At 40.2% G+C, this 18637-nt stretch overlaps 1 protein-coding gene across 1 annotated transcript in view; it reads right to left on the reverse strand.

Moving 5' to 3' along the window:
• RTEL1 (regulator of telomere elongation helicase 1) overlaps nucleotides 1–18637 on the reverse strand; it is a gene marked incomplete in the record, with an annotated part of 4697248 nt that overhangs the window by 4272346 nt on the left and 406265 nt on the right. The window contains 1 exon segment of the mRNA XM_044056976.1: nucleotides 18435–18585. Within this exon segment, the coding sequence (XP_043912911.1) occupies nucleotides 18435–18585 (151 nt within the window).

Consider the following 18637-nt stretch of genomic DNA (forward strand, 5'->3'; position numbering starts at 1 on the left):
TATCCACTGCAGCTTATCGGAGAGGAACCCTCCCACTTTAATTCTTGCCTCCTATCCCTCTAATAAACCTAACTATTGTATCTAGGAATGTAAATGCTCCCAATGCCCTAATCATAATTTTTTTTAAACACCTTTACTGAATTATCACTTGTGACAGACTCATTTAAATTTATATAAAAGCAATTAAACTGTAGTAACAATTTCTAGTTTACGAACATCACACTTCACATATATTTCTATCATATAACTTAAGCAACATTACATAAATTATTCAATTCCTGACCCCCCCCCCCCCAACAAGAAACATCTTTATTAAATCATTTGCAACTAAGGCACTTGTAAGATTATATAAATGAAATCAATCCACACAGACACATTCATTGGTGCAAGCATTTTCCATCATAAATCATACTGACACTCCCAGCTGCATAAATCAATTATAATCTACTCAATCATTTTCATTCAAACATTACACAGCCCATTTCAGTCCTGCCTTCTTTTAAACCTCACTCCTCCCCCCTGTAGGTATTGTTGCCATAATTCCAATTTTTCCTGTGAAATGTGCTCCTACCATTTTCTAAAAAACTCAATTCCAGTTTTTATCTATGTTACTAAATTCAGTACTTCTAGTATAGTTGGTTTTTGGTTTCCATTTTCTATGTTTTTTTTTTTTGGGGGGGGGGTTGGCAGCCACCACAGACACAGCAACGCTTTACCATGTTTAAGTAGTTCCAATTCTGTATCGTAGCTTAGAAAAAGCATCTCCCTTGTCACACCAATCTCCTCACCCAGCATCTGACAGTGCATCCTGCAGGGAATCCTTAAAGTCTGCCAACTCACCGCATTCCCAGAAAATACGTTCCCAATTACCTCTTTCTTCCTCGTCACACCTCCAATATTTGTCTACTTGAGAAAAATTCTCTGGAGTCTACTTGGGCTATAAAAATATCTATGTAAACCTTTCCAAGCAAAAATCCTAAATCTTCTAGATTTTGTTGCATATTTGAGAGACATGCATACATCCTCCAATTATTTCTTTGTGAATTGCTTATCCAATCTCTCTTCCCATCTCTGATTCTTTTAGTTACCATGCAATATTTTATAAGCTCTACTAATTATTCCTTTAATGGCAGCTTCTGCTCTATATTCTAAAACCTCTGCCAGTACTGGTCTTTCATTTAGGACTCCATTATTTCTCTCTCTCTGAATACTCTGGTATCAATCCTCGATTGGGAAGGCAATCTCTAACCTGCAGTCCAAATAAATTCTTAGTATCCTCCCATTCTATCATCTTTTCCTCTCAAGTTATTTGCTCCCGATACCTTGGTTCCTTTGCCAGTTTTCTCCAATAAATTCCAGCCTTCTCTTGCCTACCGTCTATATCCCTAATTGAATTCATCCCTATTGGTAAAAATCTCCTTTCTCCATTCCCATTGCTGGCTTAGTTCTTAGGATATTTTTGTGCTACTTTATAGATATAATATTCTGTATGACTACTGTTACTCTCCTTAAAGGCCTGCATCCAACATCCCAGTCTATCCGATTCTTAAGCTTCCCCCAATTTTATAATCATCCCTTTCCACTTTGAATTACAGTTTTCTGTTTGTACTATGCAAAGGAGCCTTAACTGTGTAGCTCTGAAATACCCCTTCAAACTGGGTAAACCCAATCCGCCCTGTTCTCCTGAAGAATCAGCTTATCCCACTTGACACTCCTTATCTCCTCAAATGCTTCTCTGCATACAGACCCACCAACACCACAGGAATTTTCTTACATTTTGCTTCCTTCTGGCTCACTGTTCTATTACAGTCATCAAATGTTTGCCTCTCCGCCACAAAACCACACTCATCCATATCTATCAATTATGGCAACTACTTTGCCATTCTTTTAGCTAGAATAGACAAACAATTTATAATAGTGGTTTAAGATTGGAATGGGTCTGTTTGAAGCTGGGTATGAAGGGTCTTTGCCATCTTTACGTACCACAGCCACCACAGCTTCCAAGATGTTGGAGATCCCCCTCCTTTTAAAATACTGTTAAACAAAATCTTCTAGATCTTTATCACTTTCTTCACTCAACTTCCACAGGAATGCCATCTGCTCCTGGAGACTTTCCTGAAGCCTGATTATACATAACTACTTTTATCTCATCACCTCATATCTTAACTGTTAGCTGTTGAGTCTAGTCTGCCTCTAACCTTGGCATAAAGTCTTCCATAAATATCTCCATTTTTACTCTATTTCCACATTTTTCTGCTTTATACAAATTTTCATTAAATTTCTGAAATATCTCCAAAACCTCTACAGCATCTTTTTTTTTAGGTTTCTGTAGTTTGATGACAGCAATTTCAATGTTCTGTTGCCCACGTTTTTGTGCTACAAGTTTTTTGTGCTCAAGTTGTTACCAAAAATATATATACTTAACTGCAACCTTTCTAAACTCATGCACATTTCCCAGATACTTCCTTATTTTCTTTTTAGCTCTCTGCATTTGATCCTCCCTCTTGTTTTGAGAGACTCCCCCTATTCTGCAATACTTTAACCTTTGTCAGCCCATCCTAGTAATTTCCATTACTTCTTAACAATATCTCTCTCTCTCTCTTCAATCCTACTTTTAAACTCACCAGCTGTAAGTTCTGAAGATATTTTTATTTTCCCTAAGAACTCAAGTTCCACTACCCATTCCTTAAATTCCTCTCTTTTTAACAGGTAAGAAAGTGCCAGGGTCTAATTTTTACTTCATTACCCTGCATTTTTATATTAGTTTTTACTGATGCATGGTCAAAAACAGTTGTTGGATATGTGTCAAAGCTTTCAGTTGAACACACATTACTGAGACCAGCTGACATAATGGTTAAGTTTTCTCCTCCCATGCACAAGGTGCAAGGTTCAATCCTGATCTCCAGCCAATACCTGCTTGGAGTTTGCATGTTCTTCAAATATCACTGTAGGGTTCTTCCCACCTCTGAAAAATATGCTGAGTGTTTACATGTCAAACTCACTAACGGATGTAGCTGTGGGCAGCAGTACTGACTGTACAGGGTGCCCTATAGGGGGAAGAGTTTTACATACAAACCGCTGGGGGCATCCACTGTGATTTTCAGAACACTCCAGTCAGGAGAATATGGATCACAGACTGCACACCATGGCAGGGCTATCCAATCAATGGTGAAAAGTATGGCTCTAGATTATTTGGTCATTTTGACTAATGCCACTAAATGAGAATGGGTATTTCAAGGATCAAGCCTACTCCAAACTACACCAGGAATCCATGCTAATGATGGGAGGAGTGTATGTGCCCCTACTGGTAAAGCCCAGCAGCCCTGGGTCAATAAGCTACTGGTCAACCGATGTCCAGTTGCCCAACTTGTGTTAGCTGGGATGGTTCTGTTGAGCGAAAGCCAAACATGAACTAAGAACTGCTACACAATGTAGGTTCACTGATAGGACTCTGCTTAAAGTGGATGAAATGATGGTACGGAGGAGGCTGGACATCCTATGTATCCAAGAGGCAAGATGGAAGGGCAGTGCAGCAAAGACACGAGTTGGGATCCAGAGTCTACTACTATAGATATGGTGTGGACTCATGAGAGAGAAGCTTCAAAAGGAAGAGAGGGATATCATCAGAATTAGTGGCAGAATGACTCCAGTGTGTTGACAGGGCAGCATTCATAATCTCAGCCTAGGCCTCACAGCAGGGTTGTAATAGTGACCTACTTGATAAAGCAGGACAACATGAATTGGTGTTGATAATGGGGGACAAATGCACATTTAATGTGAGGAGAGGCCATTCTAGACCTCCATCTGTCAAATGGTTTGATAGTAGCCAGCACATGGTTCAGAAAGAGAGTCACAAGAATGCCTAACATGCAACGCCAGTAGACTTCCTCCTAGTAAGAAAAGGGCACTGGCGCAGAATCAGTGATTTCAAATTCATCCCCTATGAAACAGCACAAAGCATAAATTACTGGTTGCCACAATCAGTTGCAAGCAATAGTCAGAAAAGGCTCCAAGGCCAACAGAAACCAGGCTGAAGACCTGGAAGTTAACTGGAGAGAAAGCACAATAGTTCAAAGAACCCACTCCAAGAAGAGGAGTAAATAGGTGGAGATGAAGAATAATGGCAGCACCTCAAAACAGCATGTGTGAGGACTACAGAACAGGTATGTGGCCGAGCCAAGTACGAAAATGGACAGTTTAACATTTGTTAACTGGGAAACATAGTTGGAACAAAGCTAATTTTCAGCAGAAGCTCGGGGAGAAACACTCCAGACGCATGTCTTTATAAGGTGGGAGGAAACCAGAGCATCCAGAGAAAACTCACAAACGCAGGGAGGACATGAAGACTACATACAGAAGGCACTCCAGCTAAGAATCGAACCAAAGAACCTTTTGTTGTGAGGCAACAACGCTAACACTTCCACTACACCAGTGCACTGTCCTCTGGTAATGAAAGCTGGTGGTGGAATACAGGAGCCCAGGAAGTCATCAAAAGAAAGCAGGACTGCAGGAAAAAGTGGGAGATAGAAAAGATGGACAAGGCTAGAAAGGAATACTGGTTAGCTAACAATGAAGCTAAGAAAGGAGTTGTAATAGCAAAGAACAGGGCATTGGTGGCACTCTACCAGCTTCTGTTAAGTGACTCAGCAAGTGACGCAAAGAAACTATCAGGTTACAAAATAAAGACTAAAAGATACAGAAAATAGTCAGACACCCTTCATAAAGGATGCCAGCAGCAACCTGCTCACCAGTCCACAGGGTATCAAAGGCAGATGGAAGAAGTGCTTTCAGCAGCTACTGAATGAAGAAAACCCCACAGAAGCTGTACTGCCCCAAACAGCCTATGACAGTGAAGAGGAGCAGCTCACCCTAGAAGAAATAATAGCACTAAGCAAAATTAAGTCACCACAAGAGTGCAGACCACAAACCTTAATGAAAAATAACTGGCCTGAAGCCCAAGTGCTTTAATCAGAACTAATACACTTTTAGCATAACAGATACTGAGCCTTCAATCAGCAATTCCCAACTTAAGATACAAGCTATCTGTCCTGCCACAAGACTGCAGACCACACAGTCTCAGATGAGATCACAGCAGATAAAATAAAGATGCTGGGTGAGATAGGGGAGAAATGGCTCCTGAGGGTACTTACAGCAGTGTAGAAAGAAAAGAATATATCAGATGACTGAAGAATACGCATACTCGTGCCAGTGTAAAAGAACTAAGGGGACATCCACAAATGCGGGGGCAGTACAGAGGTATCAAATGCCTGTCACACTGCATGAAAGTTCTTGAGAGGGTGACTTATAAATGAATAAGCAAAATAGAAATTAAGATGGGGAAAACAAGCAGTTTGGATTCAGATCAGGATGCATTACAACTAGCCCAATATTTGCAGTTAGAGAGATAGTTAAGAAGCTAGCGATGAGGAGTGTGTCCAACTGGGCATTCCCAGACATGGAGAAAGCATATGACAAAGGTCTCCAGAAAGCTGGTTTGGGCAGTCCTGTGGTTTGAAGTCCCAGAAGCATTGGTAGAATTAGTGCAAGCTATGTACAACGACCCAATGACTTAAGCACAAACAGTGCTCAGTTTCACAGAGATGCTCAGCGAGCGTGGAGGTGCATCACGGTTCAACTATGAACCCAATGCTGTTCATACTGGGGATGGACTACATTAGCAAACAGGTCAGAGGGGACAAATCAAAGAAGTTGCTGTATGCAGATGATGTGGCATTACAGACAGACTCTGAGCAAAAACTTCAGCAAAGAATAGGGGAATGGAATGCAAAACTGAAGGCACATGGGATTTATTATTATTTTATTTTATTATTTATTTTACATTTGTTAACCGGGATGGTCCGACTGGATACATGTCCTTTTTCAGCGGAGGCCTGGGGAGAAAAGCTCCAACAGAGTTACATTGATAATTAGGTACAGTAAATGAGCTGAAAGAACTTAACAAAAACATAGGCTATTTACATACAAGTACAAGACTGCCATTACTATTTCTGAGATTACTACAAATGTAACATTAATAACATATTAGCAAGGACGGTAGGCAGTATAATGACAGAGTTAGACAGGATACATATTTCTTTATCACAGTATACAAAGTACTTATCTTAGCTAGTTGGTTATGTTTTAGTTAATGGCACAGAGCTAGTCTGGGTTTGAGCAAGGACATAGCCAGTGTGACTTGAAGTGGAGTTTTAGACTATTTTTGAATTGACTTAGAGAAGTTGCAAGCGTGATGTTATTTGGGAGAGAGTTCCATATTTTACCAGTGGTGTTGGCAAATAGCGCGTCACCACCTAGGTTGAGAGATTTAGTTGTTTGGACAAGGAGTCTGTTTGCTGAGCGAAAGCAGCTTAGATTGGAGTAGGGAGTCATTAAGTTTTTTAGTGCTGGGGTGTTCTCAGGTTGTTTACGGATTTTGAAGGCCTCTATGAGTTGGGACTGGTGAAGAAGGTGTGGGAATTCTATCCATCCAAGCTTTTTCAGGTTAGTACAGTGGTGTGTTCTGTAGGGTAGGCCTGTAACAAACCTGGCAATGTGATTATAGCAGGATGAGAGCTTGGCCAGATCAGATTTGTTAAGGTGAGTGAGGACAGGAGAGGCATATAAGTAGGGTAGAGAGAAGGTGTGAATGGGCTGTGGCTGCCCTGGCATTCGGGGTAAGGAAGGCTTTAATTCTATATAGCGTCCCAAGTTTCTTGTTGACTGACTTAATGGCTTGGTTGATATGTATATCAAATCTGAGTTTATTGTCAATGTTTACTCCTAATAGCTTTGTATAGGTGTCTGGGGAGATGATGGTCCCATTATTGGATTTTATAGTGAAGTTTTCAGTCGGAGATCTATTGGTTGGGTAGAAGAGAAGTAACTTGGTTTTGTTTGGATTTAAGATCAGGAGATGGTTGGCAAGCCTGCCAGTTTTCGACTTTGGTGAAGCTATGTCGGGTGGTTGTTAGCAGATTTGCAAGAGAGGCATTGGAACATATTATAGTCGAGTCATCTGCATATTGAATGCAGGTGGCTTCAGGAATGACTGTTTGGATGTCGTTTATGAAGACTGAAAAGAGGAGAGGTCCTAATATGGAACCTTGGGGAACTCCTATAGTATTTGGTAGTAGGCAGGAGAGCTCGTTTTGCCACATTACTGCTTGTTGTCTCCCAGTGAGGTAAGCTTGAAACCAGTCAAGGGCTGGAGTATCTAGATACAGGGTTTTTTAAGTATATAGAAGTAACTGATGGTTTTACCATATCAAAGGCTTTCGATAGGTCCAGGAAGAGAGCGGAGGATATTTTTTTATTATTCCGGTTAAGATTAATGTTTTCAGTAAAAGAGAGGAGGGCAGTGGTTGTACTATGATGGGGTCTGAATCCATGTTGAGAGTCTGTGAGTAGTTTATTTTGGGTTAGATAGAGCATTAGTTGGTTGTGCATGCACTTTTCCATAATTTTGGCAAGTGGTGATAGTACGGCTATAGGTCTATAGTTGGATAGTTCTGTGGATGAACCTCCTTTGTGGAGTGGAATAACATAGGATATTTTCCAAATTGAGGGATTGAGGCCTCGGTTATGGTTCTGTTAATTAGGATTGAGATAGGGTAGGCTACGACATCTGCAGCAATTTGCAGGTATTCAGCCGGCAGAAGATCGGCTGAAAGGGTGGTTGGCTTCAGTTTTTTTTCAAAAGGGATCTGATAAAGGATGTGGACACTGGCTGGAAGTTAAAAGAGAGTGGTGAGTCAGGTATAGTGTTTATAGAAGTGTGGGGAGGAGAAAGTTGGTTAGCTAATGACTGGATGGTTTCTGTGAAGAAAGTATTGAATGAATTGGCTATATCTTCTTGGCTCTTGTCAGATAATGTTCCTGGGGTCGGAGTAGTGGATTTGCCTGGTTGGAGAAGTTTATTTATGCCTGCCCAGTACTTTTGAGGGTTATTCTGATGTTTATGTTGCAGATTGTAGAAGTAATTTTTCTTATCTAGTGTGATAGCTTTTTTAGTCTCATTTCTAAGTTGTTGGAATTTGATACGATCTAGGGGTAGTTTGGTAGTGCGCCATTTATCCCACGCTTTGTCTCTAGTTGTTATTTTGGTTTTGGTGTCTGTTGTTAGCCAGGGTGCTAGTTGAGTTTTAATTCTTATTGAGCGTTTAGGGGCATGCGAGTCAAGTATAGTAAGGAATGAATTGTTAAATGATGACACTGCCTCATCAAGGGGAAGGAACTTTAGTTTTGTCCAGTTACATGATTTGAGTTCAAGTTGAAATTTAGTTGGGTCAAAGTTTTCCTTGGATCTGATAGACCTATAAATAGGTAAGCTTGTACAATTAATTTCGTCTTTCATGATGTATGTGAGCAGGTGATCACTAAGATCATTAGGGAGAGTTCCAGACATATAGTTCTGGGGATGACTGTTGGTGAGTATCCAGTCTAGTATACTTTCTTTTTGGTTATTGTTACCTGTACGTGTGGTAGATGATATTATCTGAGAGAATCCATGTAGGTTAACAGGGATGGGGTTGGACTGTGCTCTGCATTAGTTCCAGTCAATATTAACATCGCCCAGGACAATGGTTTCTTGAGGGTAGTTGTTGGCTATCCAATGTAGAATGACCTCTAGTGTTTCTACATTGTTCCCAGGGGGAATATAGGTGACAATTAGGTTAATGCCCTTATGATTATTTAGTAGAATTTTTAGAGCTAGTATTTCAGCGTTAGAGACCTGGGGTGGTTGTATAGGGTTAGTTATGATGTTAAGTGTGCTATTATATAAGACGGCTATTCCACCTCCTCTTTTCTTTACTCTATCTGCCCTAAGTATCCTAAGGGATGACACCAAGTATACATAAGAAGTGGTAATAGCAACAAATTGTGGAAATCAAAAGAAGCTGATAACTGAGATACAAGGGAAGATAGTGGAACAGGTTAACAGCTTCAATAATCTGGGAGGAGTGGTTGAAGGGAAGAAAAGTCTGAATAAAGTGGTCAAAGCTAAAATCAGAGGGGCTGCAGCCAAATGGCATAGAGTGAGTGTCAGGTGTAGTGTATGACAGAATGTTTATGAAGCTGATAAGTAAGGTATATAAAACAGTGGTGTGACCAGTACTACTGTGTGGCACTGAAACCTGGACAGTAAAAGCAGAGCAGATGAGTAAGCTAGAGGTGATGGAAATGAAGTGCCTGAGAAGGGTGGTAGAATGCACACTGTGGGACAGACAAGGACATATGGGCAGAAGCTAAAGTAGCTCCAATTGCAGAAAAGATCAAAGAAAACACATTATGGTGTTTCGCACATCTGTAGAAAAGCAAATGACAACCTGGTGAAGATGATTGTTGACAGACACAATATAAGAGGAAATGAGGATGTCCAGCAAAGAGGTGGATGAACTGTGTGAGAAAATCTATGACAGGCATGAGTGTCGAAGAAAGCAGGAGTGTGGCACTGAATCAAAAGAGATGGCAACACGTACCCAGACACCCCGACCACATGTAGAAAATGAGAAGGGGGTTGATGATGATGACGGTAATGTTCCTGTGAAGTATAATTTCTATCTAGTCTAGCCCAGTTATTGTACCTGGGGAATACATAAATTCTGCCAGGAGTTCCTACTGCTAAATTCAAATCTTCCATACCAAATATTTTCATAGACTTCTTCAGAAATCAACCATCTTTTGTTATACTGTCCCTTCTAGGTCCCCGTGATGCATCATTATTGCAAATCAAATTCCAGTCCCCATCTATAAATAATATTCCCTGCTGAAAGATATTTATTCGAAAATTTTAAGTTCCATAATAGCAGTTTTTGATGGAATATAAATATATGCCATTGCAATCCTCCTCCCTTGAAAATAGCCCCTTACTACCACAAATCTACCATTTTCCCCCTAATCTATCCCTATAGCAGCCCCTCTGGCAATTAGCGTAATTGTATTTATTTTATTTAACATTTATTTTACCAGGATAAGTCCAACTGGACATAGTGTGTCCTTCAGTGGAGTCCTGGGGAGAAAAGCTCCAAAGAAATAACAGTGTACATACATGCTTTAGATAATAAAACTGGCAAACAAGAGAAACAATGAACTACAAAAAACAATTATGTAGAACAATAAGATACTCAGGAGTAGTACCATTATTTACAACATATACAAAAAGTAAATTTCAGGTGAGAGTATAGTGTATGTATTAAAGGCTTCAACAAGTCACTTACATATGGAAAAGTGGGTCTTCAAGGGGGGGGGGGGGGTCTCTGTAACTAGGTGCCTGTGTGACTTTGTAGCCAGAGTTCAGGTGGGAGGGTGTTCCATGCTTTGGCAACATCATGGGAGAATAAGGCCTCCCCAGAACTGTTATTGCATGGATTAACTTCAATCAGGTTTTTGATGCATGAATGTAGTTCCCTTTTGCGGTTGTGAAAGTTTAGCATGTCGGCAAGGGCAGGGCACTTCCCCGGATGGAAGAGAATTTGATGGGCTATGATCAGCTGGTGGTAGAGTAGGAGGTTTGGAAATTCTAACTAGTGCAGTTTAGTTAGGGATAGGCAATGGTGGGAATATGATCTACTATTGGCAGCGAACCTAGCTATTTTATTGTAGCATGTAGAGAGTTTGTTCAGGTTGGTTTTGTTAATATTGGTGAGAACTGGAGAGTCGTAAAGTAGTGTTGATAAGAGATGAGTTCTGGCTATTGTTCTAGTCTCAGGGGTTAGGAATAGTTTGCAACGATATAGGCAACCTAGTTTTTTTTATGGACTTCAGAGATAGTTTGGATTTGCATTTAAGTTGATGATCAATAGTGATGCCTAAGAGATTAGCCTCAGTTACTGGAGTGATGAGGGTGCCATTGGTAGACATGATGGTAAAGGTGGTGTTGCAGTGTTTGGTTGGGTGGAATATTAGCTGTGTTGTTTGGGAGTATTAGTTGGTAGTTTAGCCAGTTCTCTACCTCAGTGAAGGATTCTTGGGCTTTACTTTGAAGTAATTGGATGTATGCTGCTGAGCAGGGTAGTGTCATCCGCATACTGGACAATGTTGGCTTTAGTGGTAGCTAGGTGGAGATTATTTGTAAATATGTTGGAGAAGGGAGCCAAGGGTTGAACCTTATGGGACACCACATGTGATGGAGTGGGGGGATAGGGAGTTGCCCCATTTGACAGATTGTGACCAGTTGTTTACGTTAACTGTTAAACCATTGTAGAGTGGGGTCATCAAGGTTGAGTTCTGCTAGACAAGTGAGGAATTTGTTATGGGAAACTGTATCAAATGCCTTGTCTAGGTCTAAGAAGGTGGCAGAGACCAGCTTTCCTTGGTTGCTGTGCGAGTTTTTAGTATTGGAAAAATTAATTAGGGCAGTGTTGGTGCTATGGGAAGGTCCGAATCCATGTTGGGTTTTAGTTAGAAGGGTTGTTGGTTAGCAGGTGGGTAAGGAGTTGGTGGTGGATACATTTTTATAGAATTTTTGAGAGAGGTGATAGGATTGCAATGGGACGGTAGTGGGAGAGGTCAGTAGATGGACCTCCCTTGCGGAGGGGGGTGATATGAGGTTTTCCATAATGAAGGAATAGTATGCAGGGCGATAGATCTGTTAATAAGTAGGGAGACGGGGTAGGCGATGGCCTTGGATGCAATTTGTAGATATTTAGCTGGAAGACTGTCGGCAGCTAGGGTGGTAGGTTTGAATTTAGCTAAGAGATACTGAATGGTAGATGTTACTGGGGTGAGTGTGAAGGGGGTGGAGTTAGTCTGGTAGTTTAAGGGTTGAGGTTGGGTTGTGGGTGATATTGCACTTACCAGGTTATTGAAGAGGTAAAGTAGTTAGTGAAACTAGAGGCTATATGTGAATCAATACCTTTGATATCTGGGGATGGTGTGGCGACTTTTCCTGGAGGATGTTGTTCACTGCAGCCCAGAATTTCTGTGGGTTATGTTTCCTTTGTAGGGAAATATAGTGGTTTATCTTGTTCAACCTGACCTTTTTTTTTGTTTTATTTCTGAGCTCAGCAAACTTTGTCTCGGCATTGTTGAAATCTGGGGTTTCTTTTTGAAGTAGCTGAACTTTTAAATTGGATTTGTAAAGAAGGGCAATGCCACCACCTTTTCTGTGAGGTCTGTCTACTCTTAATATATTGAAACCAGGTGGAGTTATGAAGTAATCTTTAAAATGTGGTGTTTAAGCCATGTTTCTGTAATCACTATAATATCTGGGTTATATACAGAGATGGTTCCATGCAACTCTTCTATTTTATTTATGATACTGCGAATGTTTAGGTTTAGTATGAGTATATCAGTGCATTTGTGTTTAAATGGGAGATTGGGGTCAGGTGTGGCATGGGTGTTTGTTGGGCCAGGGGTGAGGTGAATATCACCTCCTCGTAGTAGTTGAGCTGCAATGCTGGTGATGGTTTTAAGGTAGAATATAGTTAGGAAGTGGTATTTGAGGCTAAGGTGTTTTTTTAGAATGAGGTATAATGGACACCTCAAATTGACAGCTGCACCTACAGGCGTTACCTAACCTAAAATTACCCATGCTAAAGAACCAAAACTGCATACAATGTAACTCTAGGAAACTAAATACCCTAAAGTATCTTCTCAGGTATGGTAAAATATCAGTCCGATGCTATCAATACCCAGAAATACCCAACGATACTTTACTTTGTCTGAAATGTAAGGAGGGCTATAGGCCTGGTGCCTCAAACAATCCACACACTAACCTGTTGGTTTAAAAATGCTGGTTTATGGAATCATGTTATTTCATAAAAGTGATTCAGCTATAATTATCAATATAGGTGGCTTGAACTTTCGTTAGGATCACTAATAAAGTGGAAACCAAAAGCACTATGTGAAAAGCAAGGCAATGAAAATGTCAGGATTGAAATGAAAACATTTTCCTCCAGCAGCTCTGTAGTATTGACTAAACATTTCTTGCATTTTTCCTTCCTATACTGGAATATAGCTCACTCTTCTGTAGTTATTCCAATACCAATTTATTACTATCAGAGTGTACAGAGGAAATCTACAAAAAATGAGTGTTTTTCAACTTCTGAAGATGAAATTCAGCTAAAATTTCTGACCTCTTCTCGGTACATTGAAGGAGCCTGTGTAGGTAGTCATGTCCTGTTTACAAAGCTGCACATGTAGCTCAACAGGTAGTGTACACACCTTTGGTGGTAGAGGCTTGCAGGCTGTACTCCTACACCAGGTTGTTGGATTAATTTTAAAATATTTAACTTTGGAAATACAGGCACTGGCAAAATGCTAATAGAGATATAAAATTTCTATACGTTAAATATGATGAGAAACTTAGGATGCTACTAAGTATTGAATATTTACATAAATACAGGTCTAGGGCTTTGCATGAATACTACATAACTGCTGTATATCACATTAAAATTCATTACTCAATCCATGATGAAGTATTTGAATAAGTTAACCTCTAGAGATTATGAAAGTAGCTCACTAAATGCATAAAAAAATCTTTAGATACATAGATGGTGGATTTGACCTGTTCTATTTATTCAGAAAATGCATTATTTTAATGGCCATACTAGATGATTCGCAACAATCAAACTATGAAACTATAAACTCAAAATTCAGTTGATAATATTGTCCCACTACCTCTAAAGCTATGTATAAACCATTTATCATTAAATTAACCAAACATATTGGAGATGCAGGGCAAGCCTGTGGAATCTCAGGCTATACGCATTTGTACAGTCATGCACTTAATTCCCTCAAACTATCTCAGACATTCTGCAAGACATTTGTGTGCAGCCTCAAAGCTTATGGAAATGTACAGCCTACTGTTTTCCAAGGTCACGTACTACTGAACACCCATAGATCATGTAATTAAAAGAAAAATCTGAGGCTAAAGTTAAAATATGAGCCTGTGGGTTATAATGGTATAAGTTGCAACACTCCTTTGACTTTGTTACCCTATAATACCTACTATGCAGTTTAAAAAATGAGCTAGTGCCTCTGCAGATTAAACACAATTTGACTTCAGTCTTATATCACAGTGATACCTTCTAATTCAACTTTAACAGAAACAGTGTTCCTTTATAGCCATTTGGCCTTAACACTTTACTGTACCTATCTTTGATGCATACCATCAAAAGGTGTTTCAAGTATTAATTTAAGGGTGTGCATACTTATGCAACCAGCTTATTGTACGTTTTTCATTTTTTATATTTTTCCGCCTAACAGATATATTTTTCAATTGAAATGTACAGGTTATAGGTCACATTAAATGTGGGAAAAGATATGAACTGATTTAATATGGTCTCTTTTTTATACATAACAAAAACCTGGAATTTTAACAGGGGTGTATAAACTTTTTATATCCACTGTATGTTTCTGAAAGCCATGGTACACCTTTCCCTATGATTATCGGCAATTACACAAACTTGTGATAAAGGCAAACATGAGAATTTGGCTTGGCACAGCCAAGCACACCTCCCTGTTTCACGAGCTATATAATAATTTAAGGCAAGAAGGTCTTTGAGAGTAAAACTGGAGTGGCATAACAGAGCACCCAACCAAGCAGGGAGCAGCATAAATGTAAGGTCTGCTAATGTTACTGTAGTTCGTTTATTTTCCCTTATTTCTATACAAGGCCTCAGGAGCAAGGATGTACACTGATATCGGCACAGGAGTGTGTCCCACCAAATTCACTAAAGCATTAATTATATACACAACAAAAGTATCACTTTCATGATCCTCCCCTTTTTCTGTCAAAGTCAGAGGATGACCATTTTTGCAAACTCAGTCCAGTTCCCCAGGACAGGTGACCCACTGCTTTACTCTGCAACAGGCAATCTGAACATTAAAAATGCTTAATTCACCTGCACTGCAGACATCACAGGTAAAAGCTCTTCCCCTCTTCTGCAGTGGGTCAAATGCAGTGCCTCTTAATTTTGGTAAACAAGCACAGATCCAATATTCTCACCAAAATTTATAAAATGTCTGTCTGAACACTTTTGCAAAATCCACTAGGCCCTATAAACTATTGTACACCTTTTTACAATTCCTCAAGAGCTGACAGATTTGATAGTGCTCACTGATCAGCAGCTTGCACAAAAGGTACTTCAAACACCTTAAGTCAGCGATCTTGAACGGCTGCCTAGATCCCCAACATAAGAGAAGCAGTTAGTGCAGTACAGAAGGAACGCAACAAAACTTGCTCTCACAACAAAAACTTTGGTTGGTCCTCATGTAGCTGTGGATAGGTTAAAACTGCTACAACTATGAAAGTTACTGCTTCATCTAGCTCCAACAGCTAGAAGAAAGGCAGATTGTAGTTTCATATTATTGGAGCTATAAAAATCGAAACCAACTTCAGCTACCTTGAATTGCTGCCTTGGAGGATAAAGAGCGAGTCACCTGCTTGAAGTACCACCAAGAGAAACAATGCGGCTTTAGACACAGAAGGCTTAAGTGAATTCAAGTAGATTGAAAAACTGTTACTTACTCCCTAGTGGGCAAGCCATGACAAATGCCACACAGTGGGTTTTCATCAGGTGGCCTGTGCACTCAACACAGCATCCTACAAGACAACACAATGAATGGCAGGGAAGTTTGCTAACTCTGATGTCATGGGACAATAATCAAATGTTTGGAAGATAGTTGGAAAACGCAGCCAAATGAACTTGCAAAAAATTAGACCCTGCTTCAAACAGACAGGAAATGCAGAACATGAAGAAAGGAAACACTGAATGGGTCAATTTCAAGAAAGTGAGCTCCGAGTGCAAAACACTTCTATGTAGAATCCTTTAGGAGATCAGATCTGAAGAAGTTTTCATTAAGACCAAAGTGCTCATCTTTTATTGTTTTTATCAGCATTTCAATATTAAAGAAACTTTTTTATCGTGAATTGTGGCTCCAAGTGTACTGTTGTCCATACTTAGAACTACCTTGGCTTGCAGTTTGTTCTTTACATAAGCTAAGCCATGTGAGTCATCTCACTAACGCCTGTTCCCGATGCTCTAAGCTACTCCTTCGACTATGTTGTGCATCAGCCTCAGGAAGAGGTGAGAAATGTTACACACAGTATTCAAAGTGGTTTCCACTCGTTTCCTTGAATCTGTCATGTCCCCCCCCCCCCCCAAGAGATTCTAGTGCCTGATCAAGTCTCTCTGAAATCTGTTCATATATATGGTGTAGGTCAGGACCCCAACTACAAAGGTGCCCAAAGCACACACCCACTTCTTTCATCTCTTCATGGCCTGAGTCTCTGGTTTTGGGAGGATGCATAGTGGCTGATGTCCTCTGAGTCTGTTCCCATTAAAAAGAGCTGAGAATCATAGTATCTACTATGGGACCTTTCTCCCAATTTGTCTGTCTTGGGGATGTCTCAATTTTATCTGGCTTCCACAGAATTGGTTTGCTAGAACCGGACTTCTGCCATGTCCTCCAGACAGCTAAATCAATTAATCTGCCAGAGAGACCATCAAGGAAATGGACTGTTGAACCATAATCCTCAAAAAGGACTTCCTCATCCTGAGAAAGGAAATCAGTTGGCCAATTACTCTGGATGGGACTATTAGGAACACTATCCATCATCGGAGTCCGATGTGACAGACTCAGAGTGGGAGGCAACATGCTCTCTCTCGCATATTCGCTTCATTTGAAGATCAGATAATGGTTCATCACAGTCTTCAGAGGATTGAGTCTCCATCTGAACAGACCGTATGAAGCCTAAGGCTCAACTCTGAACTGTGAACATAAAAGTAGACCAAGACGGAACTGAAAGTGTGTCTAGCCATGGAGGAGACACCAGGGAAACCTGAGACTCAGCTTAACCCCCCCCCACAAACACACACACGCACAAAACTATCAGCCTCCCCAGAAAATTGAAGGTACTTCCAATCTCCGACAGATTTGAGGACCCTCCCTCAGGTTCCTAGACCAACCATCTGGAGGAAGGGATGACCTGCACTGAAGGAGGAAATCGCAAAAGACAGGAAAGGCTTTATTGTAGGGGACTGGCACTGAAGCCTTGAAAGCTAAAGTCTCAGACACCAAAAATAGGTCTGTACAAGATGACTCCATATATGTTAAAATTTTTTTCCTTATTTATTTAAAACTATTAGTTCTGATGAAGTCCGTTGGTTTTAATACAGGAAGAAGGTGCTTAACTAATATTAAACCTTTTGCCTTGTATACTAATTATTTGGTCAATTTTACCTTTCTGCCTGCATTGTGAAATTGCCTGGAACTACTCAGCACTTGTGATCTTATTTTAAAATATCCATTCTGCCCTCGAATATTAGGAGGAAGGAAGGAGACATTTCCAAATGAGTTTGCCCCATGATACAGTCCAACTTCACATCCAAAGTGCTTCTTAAGGACCTAAATGATCTTAAGGAAGAAGCAGAATGTAGTTGCCTGTCAACTTCCATACTGAAGAAGTCTGGCTAGCAAACCCATTGAGTAGATTTGTCAGGGATCAGTATCAGTTCTGTAGGGGCCAGAACTGGCACAAAAGGGGGTGCCTGAAGTCTAGATGGAAACTAATCTTTTTGAAATTTTAGTGTCAAAGCCGTGTCAGCTTTCTTTCTGGACTCATTTTTGACCAGTGGGGTATGGATTTTCCCCTTGTTTTCTAGACTTGTCTGACTGAGCGCAAAAGACATTTAATAAGCTTGTTGAATTGATATAAGGCCCTCTAGCCAAACGCTTTACAAAAGATGAAGGCTGCTGTGAGAGGGTCCATTCCCAAACATAAAGCACACAGGTCATGGTCATCATGTGGAGGGATCTTATGCCCGCCATAATTTTTGTGTTCTCCACAACAATTAACAGGTAGGTAAATTAGAGAGAGAGAGAACAGGCACATAAAATAACCCCCCAACAAACACAAATTTAGCCAAAGCACTTGAGAGGGGGTAATATAAAGCCCACAGAGGGGCAATGATGAAAATATCAAAAAGAGGAGGTCTGAAATTCAGTAAGATATACAAAAGAGCTAACCCAGCAAGAAGAAATCACTAACAAAAGAATTAGTAAAGCTATCCAAAAAAAATATCAGTTAATTAAAATTTTAGAAAGGCAAAATGAGCACTTAGTTGCACAACTGCAACATCATGCCTAAATGCCAAGGTGGCAAATGAGATCTGAGAGAAACTAGCTAGTGTGCACAGGTGCACTATGGGAAGGAAATGTTAGAGGAACTGAAAGATGAAGCACTAGTCTGCTGGCTCAGATCGAAAAAGTGATCCAAAGATCTATCTATTGGATCAGATGCATGAAATAAATCGGATCATTTGATCACTACTTCTCAGAATGACTGAAAAAAAACATTACACCATTTCTAAATCAGTGTCCAGTTGAGACAGTTTTGTGCAGCAGCACTTCTGACAATTACTAATGAAAATAGCAGACAACGCAATCTAAACAGTGATCTGTGATCCAGTCCACTACAGTTGACTAACCTGAACTGGTACCCTCCAGTACGAACTCTGAGCCGACAGTCTCCTGGATGGTCTTTGCCCTTTCTTCAAGCACCATGTTAACTGCATCAATTCCAGTGGCCAAGTCATATGGTGTTAAATCAAATGAAGAAGACTCCTCACACATCTTCTCCTGCCCAGATGGAAGCAAAAACATATTAAAAATGAAAGGAGAAAGGGTACTG

This window comes from Protopterus annectens, chromosome 14.part0 (genome assembly GCF_019279795.1).
Source record: "Protopterus annectens isolate FY-2018-M chromosome 14.part0, PAN1.0, whole genome shotgun sequence".
Taxonomy (NCBI): domain Eukaryota; kingdom Metazoa; phylum Chordata; order Ceratodontiformes; family Protopteridae; genus Protopterus; species Protopterus annectens.